This window comes from Amphiprion ocellaris, chromosome 15, assembly GCF_022539595.1.
Source record: "Amphiprion ocellaris isolate individual 3 ecotype Okinawa chromosome 15, ASM2253959v1, whole genome shotgun sequence".
Classification (NCBI taxonomy): Eukaryota; Metazoa; Chordata; class Actinopteri; family Pomacentridae; genus Amphiprion; species Amphiprion ocellaris.
The window spans coordinates 35,049,971-35,073,205 of record NC_072780.1 but is presented as its reverse complement, the minus strand read 5'-3'; the positions used below and the strand labels follow the sequence as shown (position 1 = coordinate 35,073,205).

Genomic DNA, 23,235 nt, shown 5'->3' with positions numbered 1-23,235 from the left:
TACGTTGGCCTTGCGCTTCTCATAAACGATAAAGAGACAGGCTACATGAAGCTTTGTTTATGTTCCATCAATGTTAGCTAATGTTAGCTCTGACATAGCGGCACATACCGCGGTACCGCTGCTCACTTGGATGAGAGCTACTGATGTGACAGAGGAGTGTTCACTTCAAATTATGCACCCCGTCTATGAAAAAGTTCCATCTCACCTATGCAACTTGGCCTGGCAATGTACACACTTAATTTTAGTGCCAATTTTTAGAATTAAAACACACAATTGCATAATAAATGTGTAACTTAAATATAAATTAAAATAATTATGTGTATAACACAATTTTAGTCCTATGAGTTCCCTCTTCTATGGCTTGCTTCATCACAATCTTTCCCACACTGTGTGTACTTAAAATAAAAAAAAGATACACACATATCGCCTTTCTGAAAATGACTGTAATGCCAGTGTCAAAGTAAGAAAATGAACTGGTGTTGTCATTTAATATCAAATCTTTGTGTAACTATTTGAAAAACTTGAGTTGCCATAATGCTCCTGTCATGCATGCATTGTGCTGATTCACCCATTTGTGTTTTTAGTATGGTATATGTAGATGTTTCATAAGTTAATGAAGTTTTCTGTTCATCTTACACTGTAAATACAATTCTTTTTTTGGTATAATTCATTGTTATATGACCAGATGTCTTTATGATTTACAGATTCTTGGAGTACAAGGCGGGACACGAGAAAGATATCAACCAGCCAACTTTGCAATCCTTTCCACAGAAAGTTCAGTTCTACAGTCTACATTCACCAAGGCAGCAAGCCATCACTGAAGCCATCGTCAAAGACTGAATACTTGGATGTAGTCTGCCACTTTCATTTGTGGAAAATGGACATTTTAAACACTTTCTTGAGATTATGGATTGCAAAAATACACCAGTCTCCAGAAGGACAATTTGTGAGAAGTGGATACCATTGTTGGTAAAGAAAGTCAAGGAAACTGTTTTGGAGAAGCTGGATACACAGTTGTCTGTGTCATTAACAGCTGATCTCTGGTCTGATCGTAGGCTACACTCCTTCCTTGGAGTGAACGCTCATGTGTGCTGTAAAACAAAACACTCCTATACACTTGAATCCTACCTGCTGGACTGTATGCGTTTTACAGGCAGACATAGTGGGGAACGAATCGCTTCTGCTTTTGAGGAGATCACAGAGGAATATGGCATCCGTCAGAAGTTATATAATTACGGACAATGCTGTCAATACGAAATGTGCTGTCAAAGTTCACATGCCACATCAGCAGTCTGATGACAGTGAGAGTGAGGAGGAGAATCTAGACGATGAGCACTCATGGGAAGACATGACTTCAGTGGAGGACACAGAACTACCTGGTCATCAGGTGAATGTCTTTCCTGCTTTGCCCATTCTCTGCAGTTACTTGTGAATGATGGAATGAAGGAAGTTAGGGCTGTCTCTTGCACCACAGCCAAAACAACTCGCAGTTCAAAGACAAGTTTGAGGCTATGTTTGACACTAGTAAGACTATGACATTTAGTCCCCGTGAGTGGAACCAGCTGAAGGAGCTCTGCACAGTTCTTGCACCATTCTCAGAGGCAACATATCTAACTGAGGGAGAGAAATCTGTTACGATCAGCATGGTGGTTCCAACTGTTTTGGATTTAAATACACACCTTCTCAAGATGGAGGAAACCCAAATGCAGTGCCGGCCTTTAGTCAAGGCCCTCCGACAGTCTCTGATGAAAAGATTCTCTGGAATCTTTACAAAAACAAACATGGCGAAAGGAAGTGAAAGAGAGGAACTTTTTGGCAATAAATCATGCTCTCAGCTCTCGTAGGAGGCGGTCACACTTTTCTTCGCTCCGCAGCTATCTCTGTTCCTCCCTACCCTCATGTTTCCCTGCTTGCTGCATTTCTTCGTCTCGTCTGTCTGACTTGGAGCGATCGCTTGGCACTGGACCTTCGAAACACCGATCATGGAATTGATTAACGGGTCTCTCAACGCAATTGACAAGATTGTCGCCACAAAGAGCACAGGCCTAGGGGAGCCTACCTGCCCGGATGGGAGTTTTGCCTCTGGTTACGTGATCGACGCCTGGGGGAAGTGGAAGGGGATCATGTGCCTGGCACCCCTATCCGTGGAGGACGTGGAAGATGTTTATATATTCGGATTTATGATGACAGGCCTGCTGATAATTGGCTTGTTCACTGGCCTGAGCTTCTGGAAAATCAGGAAGACTGCAGACAGAAATGACGTCCAAACTCTGCTGGTCTATGCAAATGAACGGATCACGGCTGCTGATTCTCGGTATGACGAACTCAATCGTAAGATGAACAATTTGCTTGGTGTGACTGTTGATTTGAGTCGCAGATTGGAAGCCATCAGGGTGAGAATCGCTACAGCTGAGGTCTAAAATTGTTGAGAGCAGTAGGGAGAAGGTGAAATTACTTCTCTCCCACCCAAACGTGAATAACTGATTACATTCTGGCGCCCCTGGAACAATAACAAACTCCTCTGGAAGTTTCATGGCCAAGAGATAGCTCTCCTACACCCCCCCCACCTTCCCAAGGACACCTGTTGACTTTTGGACCGGGCCAACCGAGGACGTCTCCATAGCAACCTTGCTGTGTTATCGCGCTCCCACCCTCGTGAACTGAGACACCGGAGGTCTGAGACGGAAGTAGATGGGCTACACGCATACACACACATCGGACTCATGAACTGAGGACTGAGCTAAACATTTGCACACACATTCCCATATCCCCCCTCCCCCCCGCCTCCACAAGCTTTCCTCACTATACACAGGAGCCAGGAATCCATGCACCTGCACAGGAACCAGCTAACTGTGTGGTGCTCCCCCCTCCACCACCCCACATCCTTATCCCAACTATCCTTGTCTAACGTCATGCTTTGCCTGTTCGCGGGCTTGTTTGTTTTTTTAGGTTCCTTCTCAAATTGAATTTCCCAACATTGGAGGTTTCATTTGGTACAACGAGCCTTTTTTTTTTCTTTTACCCTCTGCTATCCCTACCCAGATCCCAACATGTCCTTTTTCTTTTTTTCCTCAAGAAAGGTGCACGCAGCAGCCTGAGCTGTCATTGGCAGGCAGCTCAAATGAAATTTTGTTGTATATGAAAGTGTGCAATGACCAATAAAGATTGATTGATTGATTGATTGATTGATTGATTGATAAAGTGTACTTTTTGGCTACCATGTTGGATCCTCAGTTTGGACTAAGTTGGGTGGATCTGGACGTTACCGTTGGGGGAAATGCAACATCGGTGAAGAAGAAGAGATGAACTGAAGAAGTCACTGATAGGTTAGTATACATTTTTATACTGTTGAAAAATATCTTTCCATTTAAAAACCCTAAAATAGTCTTAAAGTGAAATCCATGGTGTTTTAACTATATTCATTTTTTGTCATAAAAACATTAAATTGTTGATCACCTGAATCTGACATGGTTTTTATATTTAACCTACAATACTTTCATATTTTTGTGTGTATTTGCTTATGTTTTTCAGACACTTTGACCACAGAAATGGAGAACATAATGAACAGTGAAGAAGATGCGACAGAATCAGGAGCCATGAATGTTCATCCACCCAGTGATTCGCCACCAGCCAAATGCCCACGCCTTCTGTTCCGCTACAAGGCTCACAGGAAACGCAACTCGACCCAGGATTCAAGTATTGTAACACAGATTGGAAAATACTTTGAAGCCATCCAAGACTCTGACACTGCACTTGTCTTTTGGGCAAAAAACAGAGACAGGTTTCCTCAGCTGCACAAACTGGCAGTGAAGGTGCTGACAGTCCCTGCGTCTTTGGCACCAGTGGAGAGGGTTTTTAGCAGAGGGGGCATTATAATGAGACCCCATCGTGCACGTTTAGGTCACAAAATGTTGCAGTCTCTCATGCTTCTAAAATGCAACCAAACTCTACTTTAAACTCACTTCCCATGATGTCATTTTTAAGGGCCATGTTGTTTGTAGTGTTTATAAACGACCCTTTCATGTGTTTATCCTTGATGGTGAGCTTTGAATAACAAAGTATTTTGCCTCAGCAGTTTGTCAGGGAAATGCTTGTAGTTTGGCCTTTCAGTGTCTGACCTCTTTGAAGATACATTGACATGTTATATTTCATTGCATTTTAGATGCTGATATTTGGCATTGTTTTTTCTTTCTATTTTATGGAATAGTGGTTCCAGGTTTTTTCTTTTACAATAATGCACCTTTAAAAAAAAAAATAATTCACCCAAGTTCAGTTATATCCGATTTATCAAACAAGAAATATTTGTGGTGTAATAGAAATAAAGAGGCCACTGTTCTAGATTAAGCTATGTTGTAGAAAATTGTACATATTTGTGCATGACTTGATATTGTTTTGAAAACAAGACAAAAATGAAGACGCAAGTATTAAATATTTGTTTGATACGTTCCATATTGAATGGTTGTTTGTCGTTGCAGACAAGAGTATTACAGGCAACATTACACTTGCCTAAAAACTACATTGAATAAGTACTGAATAAAATGGTTAAGTTAAATTTAATATATTTCAGTTTCATGTACAATCTTTCATTATCCACTGCAATGCTTTATTTTATTTTATTTTTATGAGCAAAATTTAGTTTTTCTGAAGCAAAATTTTTATTTCAGGCACAGTATTGAATTTTCATGTACATCACGTCGATGTAATTTACAAAATATCAAGTTTCGAGGTGAATTATTTCAAATTTCATGTGTAATATTTCAGTTTCATGTTCAAAGTTTCTTTTTTCAGTTGCAATATTTACATTTTCAGCCGCAATTTTACAGTTTACACTTGTTTAAAAAGACAAAAACAAGACAAAATATTACAAAAACGAGACACAAAACGACAACAGAACAATGAACAATCTAGTATTTTACTTTCTGATCCAAACAACTTGTCATGGTCTAGAAATGATTTTAAATTTATAGTTTTACTAATTTACAATCTGCAGTTCATGTCTTCTCTGTAATTTTTACACTTTGAGGATCGGATCGGACTCTCTGGAGGTTCGGACCCTCTGGAGGACCGGATTGGACCCTCTGGAGGATCGGACCCTCTGGAGGACCGGATTGGACCCTCTGGAGGATCGGACCCTCTGGAGGACCGGATTGGACCCTCGGGAGCAGTGGTTCCCAACCTGTTTGGCTTGGAGCCCCCCCTATAAGCTGCACCCCAGCCCCCACCACCACCACCAAAACCACCCCATAAGTACACTACAAAACATATGAGGGAAGTTATTGAATTGTATTACTAATAGAAAATTCCCTAAAATTATTAAAAAAAATAATATTTTGATCAAACCAAGAGTTGTACTATGACGAGGAGGAGAGAGTTTATGGCTCAGTTGCTGGCTGCAGTAAATTTGTTGAATATTTGTGTTTCTTCGCTGTTTGCAGCAGTTTTGCATTTTGCAGACGGTCCCTGTTCACTCGTCTCACAGCCGGCTGCTCATAGACACCAATGTTATTCCTGCAGCTACTTTTGATTAAACTGGGCTTGTAGCAAATTGTCTACCTTACAACGATGGAAAAGAGGCATCGTTTATGTTTAGACAACGTATATTTAATGAGTTATTGATGCCGGAAGTCCGAATTTGTGAATATCTTTCCGACTTTACGAAACTGTGTTTTATTTCCTGACGTCACCGTAATTCGCTGGTTTCATGCTGTCATTTACGAACATTTCACTACAAATAACATAATTCTGTCTCATCCTTTAATAAAACCAAATTTAAGGTAACTCTCGAGGTATAGCCGGACTTTTTAGGTACTGATGAATCTTCACCTGTTCTGCGTTTTTCAGACACCGTTTCCGTCAGTAATTTTCTAACTGCACACAAACTAATGAATCTGGATGAACTAGGAGCCAACCTGAAGAAAGACCAAATAAATGTGTTTTAAAAATGTTTTATAGGTAGACTTGTGATGCCCCAGGTTGGGAAACACTGGTCTGGAGGACCGCGGGCCTCATGTTGGACACCCTGGTCTAGAGTGATGCAAACGGATGTAAAGAAGGAGAATGAGATAAAAACCTGCAGATCTGAAACTTTACTGGAGCAAAAAGACCAGAAATGTGCAGAAAGATTCAGAGTCTCTCCTAAACTACAAACACACCAAAATATTTAGAACTAATTTATTCTTTCTTCACCCAAACCTAAAATCTGCTGCTGAATCATCAACAGGATTTCTGGATCTGAATCATCAGGAAGTTACTGAAAAGCCTGATCTTCTCCAGCAGCTCCAAGCCTTAAAATAAAACAGGAAAAACACAAAAGGTACGTTTATTTCAGAGTAAAAGCACCTTTAGGTTCACTGCTGTTGGTTTTACATCAGAACTGATCCATTTTAGTTTCATCACACCTGAAATTCAGAATCAAAGGTAAAGAGACACTCATCTGACCAAATATGGGCGTAACCTCACTTCCTGTCCCTGAGTTTCCTCATCCAATGAAAACTGAGATGTGACTTTTACAGAAACAGAACAAATCTCAGTGAGTTTGACTTCTGGATAGAAAATGTTGTCGTTTTATCCCAGAAATGTTGAATTAATGGTAAAAAAAAGTTTCCTGAAGTCTGTAAATTCAACCGTTTATCCTCCAAAGTTTCACTAAATCTGATAAAAATCCTTCAGGTGTTCCTGAGAGTTCCTCCTGGAGCTTCATCTGAGACGTTCTGACGGAAACCGAACCCGATCTGAGCTGAGAATCTAAATAACTCACTAAAACTGATTTAACATCTCGTTTAAAGACCACCAGAAATAAACCAGATTCTGTAAAACAGTTCAGAGCGTTTACACGCCTCAGAGTTTCTACAGAAAGTTTCAGACACACATGGACACCGAGTATTTTACTTCTTTTAGATTCTCTACTTAAATCAGTCAATTCAACCTGATTCTGGAAGAAGCTACATTTTGTTCTTCTAATAAAGCAGGTTTCTAGTCATGAACGGATCCTGCAGCTGTGAACATCTGCAGCACAGAGAACGGATGGAAACACATTTAGAGTCAAAAATACACAGACAGAAGTTTGAAAAGGTGGTAAAGAACCTAAAGGATGAAGAACCTACAAGATGAAGAACCTACAGGTTACACTACGTTAGTTTCTGACTCTCAGCCTCCTGCTGCAGGTTGATGAAGCTACAGGATGATGAAGAACCTTCAGGAGTACGGCTGCAGTTTGTGACTCTGCCTCTATTGTTGTGCTTCTCAGCCGCTTGCTGCAGGAGGAGATGGATGCTGAGGGGGAGGAGAGGGGAGTAAATGAGAACCCGATGAGATGCCAGGGTGTGTTAGCGGTGAGGCGAGGAGAACCTGAGAGGAGGAGGAGGAGGAGGAGGAGGAGGAGAAGGAGGAGGACGAGGATGTGGGACTACCGGCTGGAATTAACATCTGCTAAGTCAGCAGGAGGAGAACCGAGGACAAAGGAGATCCCAACCCAGAGAGAAACAGAAATATTCAGAGGTAAAGAGTGAAGACGGAGCAGCAGAAAGTAAGAAGCAGAGAGAAGAAGAAAGAAGCAGAAAGAACAGAAAGAAAGAAGAAAGAAGAAAGAAAGAAGCAGAAAGAACAGAAAGAAAGAAGAAAGAAACAGAAGCAGAAAGAACAGAAAGAGAAGCAGAAAGAAGCAGAAAGAACAGAAAGAAACAGAAAGAACAGAAAGAAGTAGAAAGAACAGAAAGAAGCAGAAAGAAGCAGAAAGAACAGAAAGAAACAGAAAGAACAGAAAGAAGTAGAAAGAACAGAAAGAAGCAGAAAGAAGCAGAAAGAACAGAAAGAACAGAAAGAACAGAAAGAAACAGAAAGAAGCAGAAAGAACAGAAAGAAGCAGAAAGAACAGAAAGAACAGAAAGAAGCAGAAAGAAACAGAAAGAAACAGAAAGAACAGAAAGAACAGAAAGAAGCAGAAAGAAGCAGAAAGAAGCAGAAAGAAGAAAGAAACAGAAAGAAACAGAAAGAAGCAGAAAGAACAGAAAGAAGCAGAAAGAAGCAGAAAGAACAGAAAGAAACAGAAAGAACAAGAAAGAAGCAGAAAGAACAGAAAGAAGAAAGAAACAGAAAGAACAGAAAGAAGCAGAAAGAAGCAGAAAGAAGCAGAAAGAACAGAAAGAAACAGAAAGAACAGAAAGAAGTAGAAAGAACAGAAAGAAGCAGAAAGAACAGAAAGAACAGAAAGAAACAGAAAGAACAGAAAGAAGCAGAAAGAAGCAGAAAGAAGCAGAAAGAAGAAAGAAACAGAAAGAAACAGAAAGAAGCAGAAAGAACAGAAAGAAGCAGAAAGAAGCAGAAAGAAGCAGAAAGAACAGAAAGAAACAGAAAGAACAAGAAAGAAGCAGAAAGAACAGAAAGAAGAAAGAAACAGAAAGAAACAGAAAGAACAGAAAGAAGCAGAAAGAAGCAGAAAGAAGAAAGAAACAGAAAGAAACAGAAAGAAGCAGAAAGAACAGAAAGAAGCAGAAAGAACAGAAAGAACAGAAAGAAGCAGAAAGAAGCAGAAAGAACAGAAAGAAACAGAAAGAAACAGAAAGAAGCAGAAAGAAACAGAAAGAAGTAGAAAGAAGCAGAAAGAACAGAAAGAAACAGAAAGAAACAGAAAGAAGCAGAAAGAACAGAAAGAAGCAGAAAGAAGCAGAAAGAACAGAAAGAAACAGAAAGAAACAGAAAGAAGCAGAAAGAAACAGAAAGAAGCAGAAAGAAGCAGAAAGAACAGAAAGAAGCAGAAACAAGCAGAAAGAAACAGAAAGAAGCAGAAAGAAGAAAGAAACAGAAAGAAGCAGAAAGAAGCAGAAAGAAGCAGAAAGAAGCAGAAAGAAACAGAAAGAAGCAGAAAGAAACAGAAAGAAGTAGAAAGAAGAAAGAAACAGAAAGAAACATAAAGAAGCAGAAAGAACAGAAAGAAACAGAAAGAACAGAAAGAAGCAGAAAGAAGAAAGAAACAGAAAGAAACAGAAAGAAACAGAAAGAAGCAGAAAGAACAGAAAGAACAGAAAGAAGCAGAAAGAAGCAGAAAGAAGCAGAAAGAAACAGAAAGAAGCAGAAAGAACAGAAAGAAGCAGAAAGAAGCAGAAAGAAGCAGAAAGAACAGAAAGAAGCAGAAAGAAGCAGAAAGAAACAGAAAGAAACAGAAAGAAGCAGAAAGAAGAAAGAAACAGAAAGAAACAGAAAGAAGCAGAAAGAACAGAAAGAACAGAAAGAAGCAGAAAGAAGCAGAAAGAAGCAGAAAGAAGCAGAAAGAACAGAAAGAAGCAGAAAGAACAGAAAGAACAGAAAGAAACAGAAAGAAACAGAAAGAAGCAGAAAGAAGAAAGAAACAGAAAGAAACAGAAAGAAACAGAAAGAAGCAGAAAGAAGAAAGAAACAGAAAGAAGAGAAAGAACAGAAAGAACAGAAAGCAGCAGAAACATCTCCTGGCAACTGCAGCGCTGCAATTAATCGCTGTCACAACATCAATTAAACAAAAGGCAGCATCCGAAGGTCCAGGGGAGGAGGATCGATGGAGGGAAAGTGGCAGAAAATGTCATCATGTGTGCAGCTGAGTGAGAGGAGCACGAGAAGGATGGCATGAAACTGCAGCAGGAAAAGGGAAGCGAGTCAGAGGCTTCTGTAGAGATACAGATGGAACCAATATCTGGAGAAGAACCCAGAGAGCATCATGGAAACATCTCCATCTGAAACCAACGTCTAAAGAAGAACCCAGAGAGCATCATGGAAACATCTCCATCTGAAACCAACGTCTAGAGAAGAACCCAGAGAGCATCATGGAAACATCTCCATCTGAAACCAACGTCTAGAGAAGAACCCAGAGAGCATCATGGAAACATCTCCATCTGAAACCAACATCTAAAGAAGAACCCAGAGAGCATCATGGAAACATCTCCATCTGAAACCAACATCTAAAGAAGAACCCAGAGAGCCTGGAGGTCTGACAGCATCATGGAGGCTCCATCTGAACCATATCACTCATCCTGCTGAAGAAACTTCTACAAATCTGTCTAAATCTGTGCAGCTAAACAAACCAGAAATACGAAAATCTGCTTCAAATCCAGATTCAAAACCACATTCCTGTATCCTGCAGTTAGAAGCAGAAATCAACAAACTGCTGCACAGAAACACCTGAAATATGCAGAAAATAAACTCCACTGTGAGTAAAAACCTTGTTCCACAGCAGCACAGTTCAAATTCCTGCATGCCGAGCATCACATAAAAGCAGAAATCAATATTTTTACAGCAAGCTGCTGCATAGAAACACCAGGAATCAACAGAAATCAGCAGAAATCAACATTTCTTCTCCACACAAACCCCTAAAATAAGCAGAAATTAATGTTTTTGCTGCACAGAATCACCTGAAATCAGCAGAAATCAGCTTTAAATCCTGATTAAAACATTATTTCTGCATCCTGCACATCAACTAAAGCAGGAATCAACATTTCTGCTGCATGGAATCACCTGAAATAAGCAAAAAATAACATTTTGCTGCACAGAAACACCAGTAATCAGCAAAAGACAACAGCTCCAAAGACACCATTCCACAGCAGCACAGTTCAAATCCTGCATGTTGAGCATCAAATAAAAGAAGGAATCAAGATTTTTATAACAAACTGCTGCCCACAAACATCTGAAATAAGCAGAAATTAATATTTCTGCCACATAGAATCACCTGAAATAAACAGAAATCAGCTTTGGATCCAGATTAAAACATTATTCCTGCATCCTGCACATCAGTTAAGTGCAGAAATCAACATTTCTGCTGCACAGAAACACCAGAAATCAGCAAAAAACTCATTCCAGTGTGAGTAAAAACATCGTTCCAGAGCAGCACAGTTCAAATCCTGTATGTTGAGCATCAAATAAAAGAAGGAATCAACATTTTTATAACAAACCGCTGCATAGAAATACCAGAAATAAGCAGTAACTAATATTTCTGCCACATAGAATCACCTCAGCTTCAGATCCGGATTAAAACATTATTCCAGATTCCTGCATGTTGAGCATCATTTAAAACACCTGGAATCAGCTGATTTCTGCTGATCTCAGGTGTTTCTAATCAGAGGTCAGCTCTAATGTGAGTAAAACCAGAGGAGGAACCAGAGGAGGAACCAGAGGAGGAACCAGAGAGGAACCAGTTGCTCAGATCCTCCAGTCCGGATCTGAATAAATCCTGTTCTAAATGTTGGAGCTCAGCGGCTCTTTGAGCAGAAAGAAAAACAGAAATCCTCCAAACTTCACTGTAAACCCGCTAGAAACGCTGCAGGGTTCTGGTTTTATCCTCAGATAAGGATGTGGTTTTATCTGATCTCCAGGTGACAGGAGGACCGAGAATCATCGGGAATCATCGGGAATCACCGGGAATAACCGGGAATAACCGGGAATCTTTCAGCGGACAGGTCTGCTGCTGCTCGGCTTCTTTCTCCTCTGATTTCTCCTCGTTCTAAATAAAAGCTGGAGGAACATCTCATCTCTCTTACCTTCCTCACTGCTGCCGACCTCCAGCTGGTTCAGGAATAAAATCCACAGCAGCGGAATCATCTGACGGGGATCCATGTCTGCAGCTCCGCGGGACTCTGAGCATCGCTGTCCGGCGGCGGAGGCGCTCCCGGTGTCGGAGTATCCAGACTAGTGCGGGATCCGGAGGAGGACCGGCCTATTTCACAGCTCGGGGGAGGGACCAGAGCCCTGACTGACGGGGAGGAGGACCAATGAGGAGAGAGAAGGAGATCAGACGCAGTGGTGACACTCTTTAGGGTCCAGGAGAGAGACCAGGAGAGACCAGGAGGGTTCAGGAGGGTCCAGGAGAGACCAGGAGAGACCAGGAGGGTCCAGGAGAGACCAGGAGAGACCAGGAGGGTTCAGGAGGGTCCAGGAGAGACCAGGAGAGACCAGGAGGGTCCAGGAGAGACCAGGAGAGACCAGGAGGGTCCAGGAGGGTCCAGGAGAGACCAGGAGAGACCAGGAGGGTCCAGGAGAGACCAGGAGAGACCAGGAGGGTCCAGGAGGGTCCAGGAGAGACCAGGAGAGACCAGGAGGGTCCAGGAGGGTCCAGGAGAGACCAGGAGAGACCAGGAGGGTCCAGGAGGGTCCAGGAGAGACCAGGAGGATCCAGGAGAGACCAGGAGGGTCCAGGAGAGACCAGGAGAGACCAGGAGGGTCCAGGAGGGTCCAGGAGGGTCCAGGAGAGACCAGGAGAGACCAGGAGAGTCCAGGAGAGACCAGGAGAGACCAGGAGGGTTCAGGAGGGTCCAGGAGAGACCAGGAGACACCAGGAGGGTCCAGGAGGGTCCAGGAGAGACCAGGAGGATCCAGGAGAGACCAGGAGAGACCAGGAGGGTCCAGGAGGGTCCAGGAGGGTCCAGGAGGGTCCAGGAGGGTCCAGGAGAGACCAGGAGGATCCAGGAGAGGCCAGGAGTCCAGAACCAGGCTGGAGGATTGATGTTGGTTCAATAAACGTGATCTGAGCAGCAGAAAATCATCAGTTTAATATTTTTATTTCAGTTTAACCTCTTAAGACCCAAGCTTTGGTTTGGCTTCCATTTTAGATTTCTTCTAGTTATTTGGGATAAGGAGTAACCAATAAACATAACAACTGGATAAAATCTAATATGTGATTGCTATGTTTATTATATTTCTATGTTTATATTATATGGATAGTATATATATGTTGTTGTTGTTATTATTGTTATTATTCAAATTTTTATTAATATGGTGATTATTTTTATTACTATCATTATGAACGACACTGTCTTTTTGAAAAAAAATGATGTCCACATATGAGGACGCCAGGTCTTAAGAGGTTAAAATCAGACAGAATAATAATAATAATAATAATGATAATAATAATAATAATAATAATAATAATAATAATAATAATAATAATAATAATAATAATATTATAATAATAATAATAATAATAATAATAATAATAATAATCTAGTTCACTGTGTTGAAAACAATATTTTGAGAGTTTTTACAGAGTAAAGTTGCATCAACTCAATATTTTCTGTAATTTAAACCCAAATTTCTGCATTAGTTGATTTGAAACTAGAATTTAAGTTGAAGAAACTAAATTAAATAGATTTTATTTTGTTTTTTAACCTTATTTTAGTAATTAATGGTTTTACCAGAAAGTCTGCGCTCTAAAAAATAATTTAAATCACCTCTTCCTACAGTCTCATTAAGTGCAGGGCTGCAAAATTTAAAAAAAAAAATATTGAAATAAGTTGAAAATATTATTTTGAAAACTTTTGCAAATAAAAGTTACATCAACTTAATATTTTGTGTAATTTAAACTCAAATATCTGCATTAATTGAGTTGAAATTAAAGTTTCATTTGAAGAAATTTAATTAAATTGACCAAAAAACAAGTTTTTTCCTTATTTTTCATCTAGTTTTACTAGTTCAGAATTTTAAAATAAACTGAATAAAGTTTATTGTCTAAAATCCACTTTCTTTTTGAAATCTAATTTACTGATTTAACTTGCAAACATTTTTTATAAATAAATTGAGTTTACAGAATAAACTTGCTTCAACTTAATATTTTCTTTTTTCATCTCAGTTTTTTTTTTGCATTAGTTGATTTGAAGCTAAACTTTAAGTTGAAGAAGCTTAATTAAACTAAGCTTTTTTTCCAAATTTTTTTCATAGATTTCAAGATACTGATATTTTTGAGTTGTTCGTGACATAGAGTTGCATTTGTGTCCTGAACCATGAATCTGTTGACTGAAATATTAATATCTGTCCACTGAGTTCAGTTTGAGTTATAAATGAATTTACTATGGATTCATAATTCTAAGGTTAATTAAGAAACCCAATCAAAGCTAACATCAGTCGCATCCTGACTCTCCCTGTATTAGACCAGTGTACCATTAGGACATAAACAAAGAACAGATGAAGGTTCAAGTCAAGGCAGATCAGTTAATAAAAAGCCCTGATTGTGATTTCTGAGATGATTTCAGTCCATCTAAAACGTTTTGCAGTTCTTTCTTAAAGCACATACAGCAGAATATCAGTTTCAACCATATAGACTCTGATGGTGCATAATCATATAGACTGATGGTGTATAATCATATAGACTGATGGTGTATAATCATATGGACTGATGGTGTATAATCATATAGACTGATGGTCTATATGATTGGTCAGTATTATTATTATTAGTAGTAGTGGTAGCAGTAGTAGTCCATGTTCAGACCAGAACCCGATGCTGGAGGAGAACAGTCTGACTCACCAGGTGTAGCTTGTAGTTAAAATCCTGCCTTTAGCCACTAATTTCAGGTGTCTTTGTGCTCTGCTTCCATTTTCTGTAAATGTTAAATATTCTTCAGAAGCTTCTCTGAACGTTGTCGGTAATGTTTTCCAATTTAATAGGAATGTAGGCTAACCCTACTAGCTCAGTTAGCCTTCGTTGTGACAACATTTATAAAACTATTCGACCAAAACTAATTTCTCCCTTCAGTATTTTGCGGAAACACAGTTAAAGCATCCTTTCGTTTAGCTCTGTCTGAAATGACTGATTTAAAAACACACAAATAATCCAGAGCTTTATGATGGCAGAATAATAAAGAGGTGCAGCAGACCATTCTACACTAGAAAAGCCCCACAATATAAGTCAGTAAGACCTGTTTCTAATGATTCTACAGATAAAACTGTTGGAGATACTGATGCTGAGTCTTCCAGCTGATAAAAACACTACCTGGACACATTAGAAGGTGAAATAAAAGTAGATTTTCAATGGAGAGGATCTTTAATTTTGATTAAAGTTAAAGTTTGAGTCAGTAATAAATGAAATCTCGACAATTCGTCGTCCATCAAAGCTGCCTTTTTTAGGTTGTGAAGACGTGAAGGTTAAACAGTAAACGTGTAATCTCACAGTTAAACATGTTTCAGTGATGTTCTACGTGTTTTACAGTGACATTCACATGTTCTAACATAGAAGGAAGAGGGAAACCACTGAGATAGAATTTGTCTGTGGTGATGAATTCCCATCGGGTTCTCCAGAGACGTCCAGCCGACGCCGACAAACCAACACATTTTTCATCTCCGTCTCCTGCTCCTCTCATTCTCCACTCAATTGATTTTTCATGCCCTCGTCTCCTTGGCCTCTCCCAATAAAACCAGAACATACGTAGCTTTAAAATGTGGCTGATAGCTGCTGGGATGGTTCTGGCCATCAGGACAGAAACTGAGGTGTGATTTATTTTCTCAGCTGCAGATTTCTCAACATATTGTTTTGCAGAAAAGATGAATCACACCGAGTCTCTTCTGTCCCTTCATCCTGGAAAACCGTAGTGTTTTACGTTTCTTTCATTTCGTGATCGGTATTTTGTAAAAACACAAAACTGCTCAAGTAATTTGGTCTTTTTAAAAGAAAGAAGGAAAGAAAAAAGAAAGACGTCATCATTTTATCGTAAAATTTACCAACATTCTTTACAATGAGGAATAGTTTGTCCATTTCTATGTAAGTTCTGTGAAATCGATGCAGATTTGAGACTTTTATCTGTTTTTGTGTTCGATCTTTTCCAGTGTTTAAGTTACACAACAAAAAAGTGAATTAAAGGAGGACAGATATCAGGAAGTGATTCTGGTCCTGGTTTTACACCTTTTTAGGACTGGTTCTGGACTAGTTTCAGACTGTCTTGGATAGGTCTTGGACTTTTTTTTTTAGGAGTTTTTGAGGAGATTTTGTACTGGTTTTTTCGACTTTTTTAGGCCTGGTTTCAGACTGTATTCTGTCTGGTTCTGAACATTTTTAGGACTGGTTTAGGTTTGATTTTGGTACTGGTTTTTGATGTTTTTAGGACTGGTTTAGGACTGGTTTCAGACTGTCTTGGGTGGGACTTTTTTTTTTTTTTTTAAATCCCAAAAACACCAAACCTACCATCAAGCATGGAGGTGGCAGTATCATGCTCTGTGGAAGTGGAGCTTTCCACAAAGTAAATGGAATAATGAAGAACGTTCTTCAGGAGAACCTAAACCCATCAGCAGAAGGTTGATCTTGGACACAGTTGGAGGTTTCAACCAGACAATGAGCTCAAACACACATCAGACGTGGTAAAGAAATGGTTCCATCAGGCTGGAATGAAGGTTCTAGACTGGTCTCCAGAGTCCTGACTTAGACCCATCAAGAACCTGAAGAACCAGAAAGACAACAAATGTAGTGGAACAACACCAATTCTGGTGCCGTTCCACTATATTTGTCGTCTTTCTGTCTCAGACTTCAGTTAAACCGATATTATAATGATACTTCCACCTCCATGCTTGATGGTAGGTTTGGTGTTCATGGGTTAAAAAAGAAACGCCCAAGATAGTCTGAAACTAGTCCTAAAAAGGTCTAAAACCAAACGTGAACCAGTCCAGAAAGATGTTCAGAACCAGTCAGATTCCAGTGATAAAGCAGAAGAACCGAACTGAGGAGGAAATTAACCAGACATTAACATTTCTGTTTGTTTAGTCATATTTCCAGAAGACCTTTAATAAATCTATGAAAGAACCAAAATACAGGATTGTTTTTGTGGAGAGGAAAAAGGGTTGAAAACACGTTAAAGGGGTGAGACGGAGGTGAAGCAGAAGAAGCTCAGTGGTTCCATTCTCCGGCTGTCTGAAGTCGGCTCTAGAAATTGGAAACAGTGGCGTTCCCTAATCTGCCATCGGCTGCTCGGAGCTCAGATTTAAATATAAAAGGATGATCTACTGAAGAGGAAGCGGCTCCGTGGGAACTCTGTGTAAACGCTATAATGGAACTTTATCTGGATACCGATAGCTTCACGCTATCTGTGCTGATATTTAAAGGTGGTGGCGGCGGGATGACAATCCTTCTATCGGTTCACTTCCTGCCAGGAGAGCCGCCTCCGAACCGAGGCCGAGGCCGGATCACACCGTATTCTTCTGATTACTCAGTCATGGCCTTATCTGCAGACTGCCACATGGATCCATGACCGCTGTTTCTCTCCCTCTTTTATGGACGTTTTCCTCCACCTTCTATCTGCCTTCACCCTCTGGTAGAGAAATTAAGAGATGGGAGGGAGGAAGATAAAAAAAAAGTTGGTCTGTTTCTGCACAAATCTGAGGATGACTTCATAAAAAACATATTTAGGTTCCTCAAGCTGTCAGAAAACTGGATGATGTGAGATGTTTGCGATTTCAGCCTGGAATAGAAAGTCTCAGGTTCTTTATTCAGCCTCAGCGTTGCAGAGATTCATGTTCTTACATTAGTTTAACTGAGGAGTTTAATTCCAATGTGTGAGAGAATTCAGTTAGGCATCAAACTGTTTTAAATATCGAACATTCATTTGCATTTTTTTTGATTCTATGATTGAAACTTCTTAATTGAAAATAAGATTTCATTAAATATCTTAGAAAATAATTCAACTTAAGCTAAAGTTTTCTTGCAGAATATTTTGCTTTGGAGAAAAACTGGAATGATGCAGTCGAGAATAAAAGTTTCTCGATGCTTTGTTCTACTGAGAAGAACTCATTCTGGCTGCTTGTATCTCGTTGTTTTGGTCACCAACCAGAACTTCTGGAGAATCCTGGTTGCTTCACTCTAACCAGGCAACCAGTGAGTAAAACAAACCTTCAGTCTGAAGAAGATGTTCCTACGTTGGACATAAACTAGAGATTCCTGGATGAAAGTCTTGTATCGGACTAAAGCCACCTTCATCCATCCGTCCGTCCTCCTCATGAGGAGTTTGTAGATCTTTGAATCTAGAAGATCTGGAGGAACTAACATGAGTTTAGGGTAATATCCTGCAGCACATTTTAATGGTGCTCTAAGGTGATAATGTTCCTCCTCTGAGGCCACATTTAGTCCTGACGTGACTCCAACAACCTCCGACTCTCCTACCTGGAACTAATTACAGCAGGAGGACTCATTAACGAGGACAGCCTCATTAATGAGTCGCCCGGACTCCAAGAAGTTTCACTTTTAACGTTATATTCTAGCTCCTGAACTGTGACCCTTTATTTCTCACCTCACAGGTGACTTACAGTCGAACCACCAGTGAAGGTTCTCCTCTCAGTAGCATCTATAAAAAGAAAAATATGACAGGAATAAATCCACTAATAAACGGCAAACAGACCGTTATAGAAATACTAATGGAGGCCATAAAAACAATCCATCCAGCTGATCTGTGAAGTGGTTTCATTAGGACTGATCTTCCTGTAAACTCTGGATCTGAACCTGTTCTGGATGCGAGTTCTGCTGTTCTCTGGTTCTTCAGACACTTTAACACCTCTCCTCCTGGCAGCGTTTGAGGGTTTCGTCTACGAATAACAGCAACGCTGATACAACAGTCCTCCTACGCTTCTTCTGAACCCCGTCAGGAGATCACTGGGACTTTATCCTGGAGGAACCGGCCAGCAGAGGAGTCAGACCTGAAGCTGCTAACTGGTCCTCACCTCATCCACATTTAAACCTTTTACCTGAACACAGACTGAACAGGACGGCTGTTTGATGAAACAACTAAAAACTACATCTGGATCAACGACCAGCAGCCAGAGGCACATTTCTGTTATGCTTTCTTCTTCAAAAACTCACTTCACTGATGTTGAAACCTAAAATATTCACATTATATAACAGAATCTAAGATAACACAACTGTTGCCTCTAGAAATAGTTAGAAATATTCAAACTGGATGTAACTATTATAACATAAAGCATGATTTCTTGCTCTAACTGGGTTTGGAGGATATTTTTGCAAAAGATTTGATGTTTCAGAACAGCTGCCAAGTTTTTACAAATTTAAAATTAACGTCTTTTCATTTCTACTTCTTAAAAAAACTCCCTTAAATGATCTTAAAATCTAACATATTCACATTTTATTTAATTCTGAGCACTGAATTAACAGAATCTATGATAACACGACTGCTGCCTCTGCAGAATTAATTAGAAATATTCAAATTAGATGTTATTATTTCAACTAAAACATGATTCTACAGTTACAGGACGTATTTCTTCCATAATTTGATGTTTCTGAACAGCCGCCAGGTTTTCTCTAATTAAAAATCAGCACCAAAGTTTAATCACAGCTCAGTGAGTGGTTGGATTATACAATTATTTAATATTAATTTAATTTTACAGGAACTATAGAGACCAGTAAACATTTAAATGCATCAATTTTGAGGGAAAAATTGTTAATTTTCTGGCACTTTTCTTCATTTTAGCTTCATTGTTTATTACATTAAACCTGCTTCATATTTCTCTGTTAGTTTTCTTTTTCTTCGTTTCTGCCTCTAGAAAAACACACTTAAATGATGTTTAAACCTAAAATATGAACATTTTATTAACACACCTCACTGTCTCTCCTGAATCTGTTAAAAATAATACTATAATAATATAATAATATTCATACTGATTGTAATTATTAAAGCCAGGAACTTGATTCTAGAACTGCAGGGTGCTTTTCTCACATAAACTGGCTTTGGAGGATATTTTTACACCAGATTTGACGTTTGAAGATCCCGTCTAATCACAGCTCAGTGGTATAATTATCCTCTTATTGAATCAAATGAGAGTTCTACAGGAACTCTAAATGTTGGTCTGTCATATAAAATCCTACAGCTCTCTGGAAAACCATTTTCACTCTTTTTAATATTCTATAGCTTAAAGTAAACATTGAAATGAATAAGATAAAGTAGACTCTGATGTCCAGCATGTTAATCCTCTGAACCCAGCAGCCTTGTTAGCTTCTGTCTTATTTTTCTTCACTGTTGGTCCATTTTTCTCTGCAGCTCTGTGGAAAGAAATGTCTCGTCTACAACAAACTAAAAATGCACAGAAATCCAAACAAAGAGGGAAGAAAGTTAAATATGTTTGATTATTTATATGCATTGTTTTTTTTTAAATGGAATCAACATCTGCAGGATGTTTTCCAACAGGTTTTACCAACACTGGAGATAAAATGGCAGCTCTACATAATACAGATTATCTGCTATTTTTTTTATTTTTCATTCTTTTTTGTCAACACTTCCTGCAGTTCAGCTGAAAATCTCTGAATTTTTTCTGAATGACTGCTGGTCAGAGTGGAGTCACTGAAGGCTTCATGGTTTCACTGGGAAGAGCCGAAGTTTTAGTTGTTTTACAGAATCTGTTCAGTTTAAACGGTTCATTTATGGCGATTTTTTAAATGCAACATGATTTTAATGAAATATATCGATCTAATCCAAGAATTCCTTGTGTTTTTACAGTTTCAGCCTCTGATAAATAGAGTCATTTTGGTGTTTTATCTGCAAAGACAGCATGGAAGAAGGAAGCTAGAGATTCACAAAGCTGCAGAGGAATGAAGCTGCAGATTCACGAAGCTGCAGAGTCACAAAGCTGCAGAGGAATGAAGCTGCAGATTCACGAAGCTGCAGATTCACAAAGCTGCAGAGGAATGAAGCTGCAGATTCACAAAGCTGCAGATTCACAAAGCTGCAGATTCACAAAGCTGCAGAGGAATGAAGCTGCAGATTCACAAAGCTGCAGAGGAATGAAGCTGCAGATTCACAAAGCTGCAGATTCACAAAGCTGCAGAGAAATGAAGCTGCAGATTCACAAAGCTGCAGATTCATGAAGCTGCAGAAGAATGAAGCTGCAGAAGAAGGAAGCTGCAGATTCACGAAGCTGCAGATTCACAAAGCTGCAGAAGAATGAAGCTGCAGAAGAAGGAAGCTGCAGAAGAATGAAGCAGCAGAATGAAGCAGCAGAAGAATGAAGCTGCAGAAGAATGAAGCTGCAGAAGAATGAAGCTGCAGATTCACAAAGCTGCAGAAGAATGAAGCTGCAGAAGAAGGAAGCTGCAGAAGAATGAAGCAGCAGAATGAAGCAGCAGATGAATGAAGCTGCAGAAGAATGAAGCAGCAGATGAATGAAGCTGCAGATGAATGAAGCTGCAGAAGAATGAAGCTGCAGAAGAATGAAGCAGCAGAAGAATGAAGCTGCAGAAGAATGAAGCTGCAGAAGAATGAAGCTGCAGATTCACAAAGCTGCAGAGGAATGAAGCTGCAGATTCACGAAGCTGCAGATTCACAAAGCTGCAGATTCATGAAGCTGCAGATTCACAAAGCTGCAGATTCATGAAGCTGCAGAAGAATGAAGCTGCAGAAGAAGGAAGCTGCAGATTCACGAAGCTGCAGATTCACAAAGCTGCAGAAGAATGAAGCTGCAGAAGAATGAAGCTGCAGAAGAAGGAAGCTGCAGAATGAAGCAGCAGAAGAATGAAGCTGCAGAAGAATGAAGCTGCAGAATGAAGCAGCAGAAGAATGAAGCTGCAGAAGAATGAAGCTGCAGAAGAAGGAAGCAGCAGAAGAATGAAGCTGCAGAAGAATGAAGCTGCAGAATGAAGCAGCAGAAGAATGAAGCTGCAGATGAATGAAGCTGCAGATGAATGAAGCTGCAGATGAATGAAGCAGCAGATGAATGAAGCTGCAGATGAATGAAGCTGCAGAAGAATGAAGCTGCAGAAGAATGAAGGTGCAGAAGAATGAAGCTGCAGAAGAATGAAGCTGCAGATCTGATCTGTTCCTGGTGCTTCTACCTGCATCCATTAACTTCCTCTGTCTTCTGTGTTCACCAGGATGGATTTAAATCTGTTTTCATTTAGTGTTTATTGTGTTTCAGATCAATAAAACAAACGGCTGCAGATGGAGTCGTGTTCTGTCGACTTCGTGAACAAAAAGGAAAAATGAAACTCAACAAGGGAAACAGAGATTTTAAGCCTCTTTATTTTATTTTATTTTAGTTTTTTAACTAGTCAACATACTTTTTTTCTGAGAAAATTTCAAAGCTTAATATACTTTTAAAAAATGCATAATTTCTTTAAATTCAAAAATTCTAATAAAAAGAAATGTTTGTCTGTTTGTTTGTTTGTTTGTTTGTTTGTTTGTGTGTGTGTCCTGTTTGTCAGCCTGCTGCTCATCGATCAGCTGCTGTTGTCTTTGTGTTGTTGTTTACAGCAGGAGGTGAAGATTCACTGATCAGTGATCAATACCTGAGCACAGGAAGCAGCTCCATCATCGTCATGATGACAGGAAGTGGAGAGAAGCTGCAGTTTCCCTGTTTCCTGGTTGCTTCAGTCCTTTATTTTCTAATTTATCTGCTAATTGGTGAGTCACTGATTGATTAGCTTCATTCATGCTGCTGCTCTAATTATCTCCTCTTTGTGTTCCTCAGAAGACATCCTTCATTTTCTGTAAAAACAGAAAACCACAATCAGTGTCTGAGCTGCTAGGATTATTAATTATTACTGTGGAAGGAAAAAACACGTAAAAGAGCAGCAAGAAAACAGTTCGAATAATGGAAAAATATATATCATTAAAACACATTTTACACAGCATCCTGTGCATTTTTAATATGAAATAAAGAATGTTGACATGTGCATACAGATTTACTGATTCTAAAACTGTATTTTCACAGATTATTGATGCATATAGATATCAATGAAAACACATTAATTCAACATTTTTGTTGAACAAAACACCAGATTTCTGTCATGTAATTAACAAATCTGTGTAAAATTACAGCCAACTCTTCTTTTTCTGTCAGTGATTCCTTTATATTTTACAGGAAAGTTTCTTCCAGTCGTCGTGTTTCTCTCTAAAATCAGTCATGTTCACATTTGGTTGGATTTCTGTGTCTAAATTAATACACATATTTTTAAAAAAGATGATAATCTGGCAGCAAGAGTGTCAAAAAATGAAAAATGGGAGAAAATTGTAAGAATAAAAAACAATGAAAATAAAATAAATATTTTCATAGCTGATTTAAAAACAGTAGAAAGACAGACTGCTAGTAGTAAACACTGCTGTTTTGATGTTTTTATTGTGTTTTGTTTGTTTGTTTTTCAGTCAACACGTTAATGAACACGTTTATTTCCTACGATGTTTCCAGCTTATAGAATATTATTTCCATGTTATTTTCCAGGGATCGGTGCAGATCGTGTCTGAGGGAAGCCGTTTGGTTTCTGTCTGATCTGAGAACAGCGATTGTTTCTTCTTTCTGCAGCTCACATGCAGGACGCTGCAGGACGAGGCGTTCAGGGTCTCCCTGTAAATCCTCATCACCGCCTCCCCTCCCCCTCTGGTCCACCTGGCAGTGGCGCAGCTTGGGATGCAGCTTTGGATGCAGCTTTGGATGGAGGCTCTGGTTGAACTGGCAGCTCAACCTGCAGCCGCTGCCAGCCTCCAAGGTTAGCGAGGAGCTGCATCGCTGCCTCCAGTTGACCCCCATCTG

The 23,235-nt window shown here is 39.6% G+C and overlaps 1 protein-coding gene across 1 annotated transcript in view; it reads right to left on the bottom strand.

The window, feature by feature from the left end:
• The window catches only part of LOC111583312 (ephrin type-A receptor 7-like), a 245,918-nt gene extending 234,261 nt beyond the window's left edge, over positions 1-11,657 (bottom strand). The window contains exon 1 of the mRNA XM_055017862.1: positions 11,499-11,657. Coding sequence (XP_054873837.1) covers positions 11,499-11,574 — 76 coding nt within the window. The 5' untranslated portion in view covers positions 11,575-11,657. The remainder of the gene's footprint in view (positions 1-11,498) is intronic.
• Between the last annotated feature and the right edge of the window lie 11,578 nt (positions 11,658-23,235).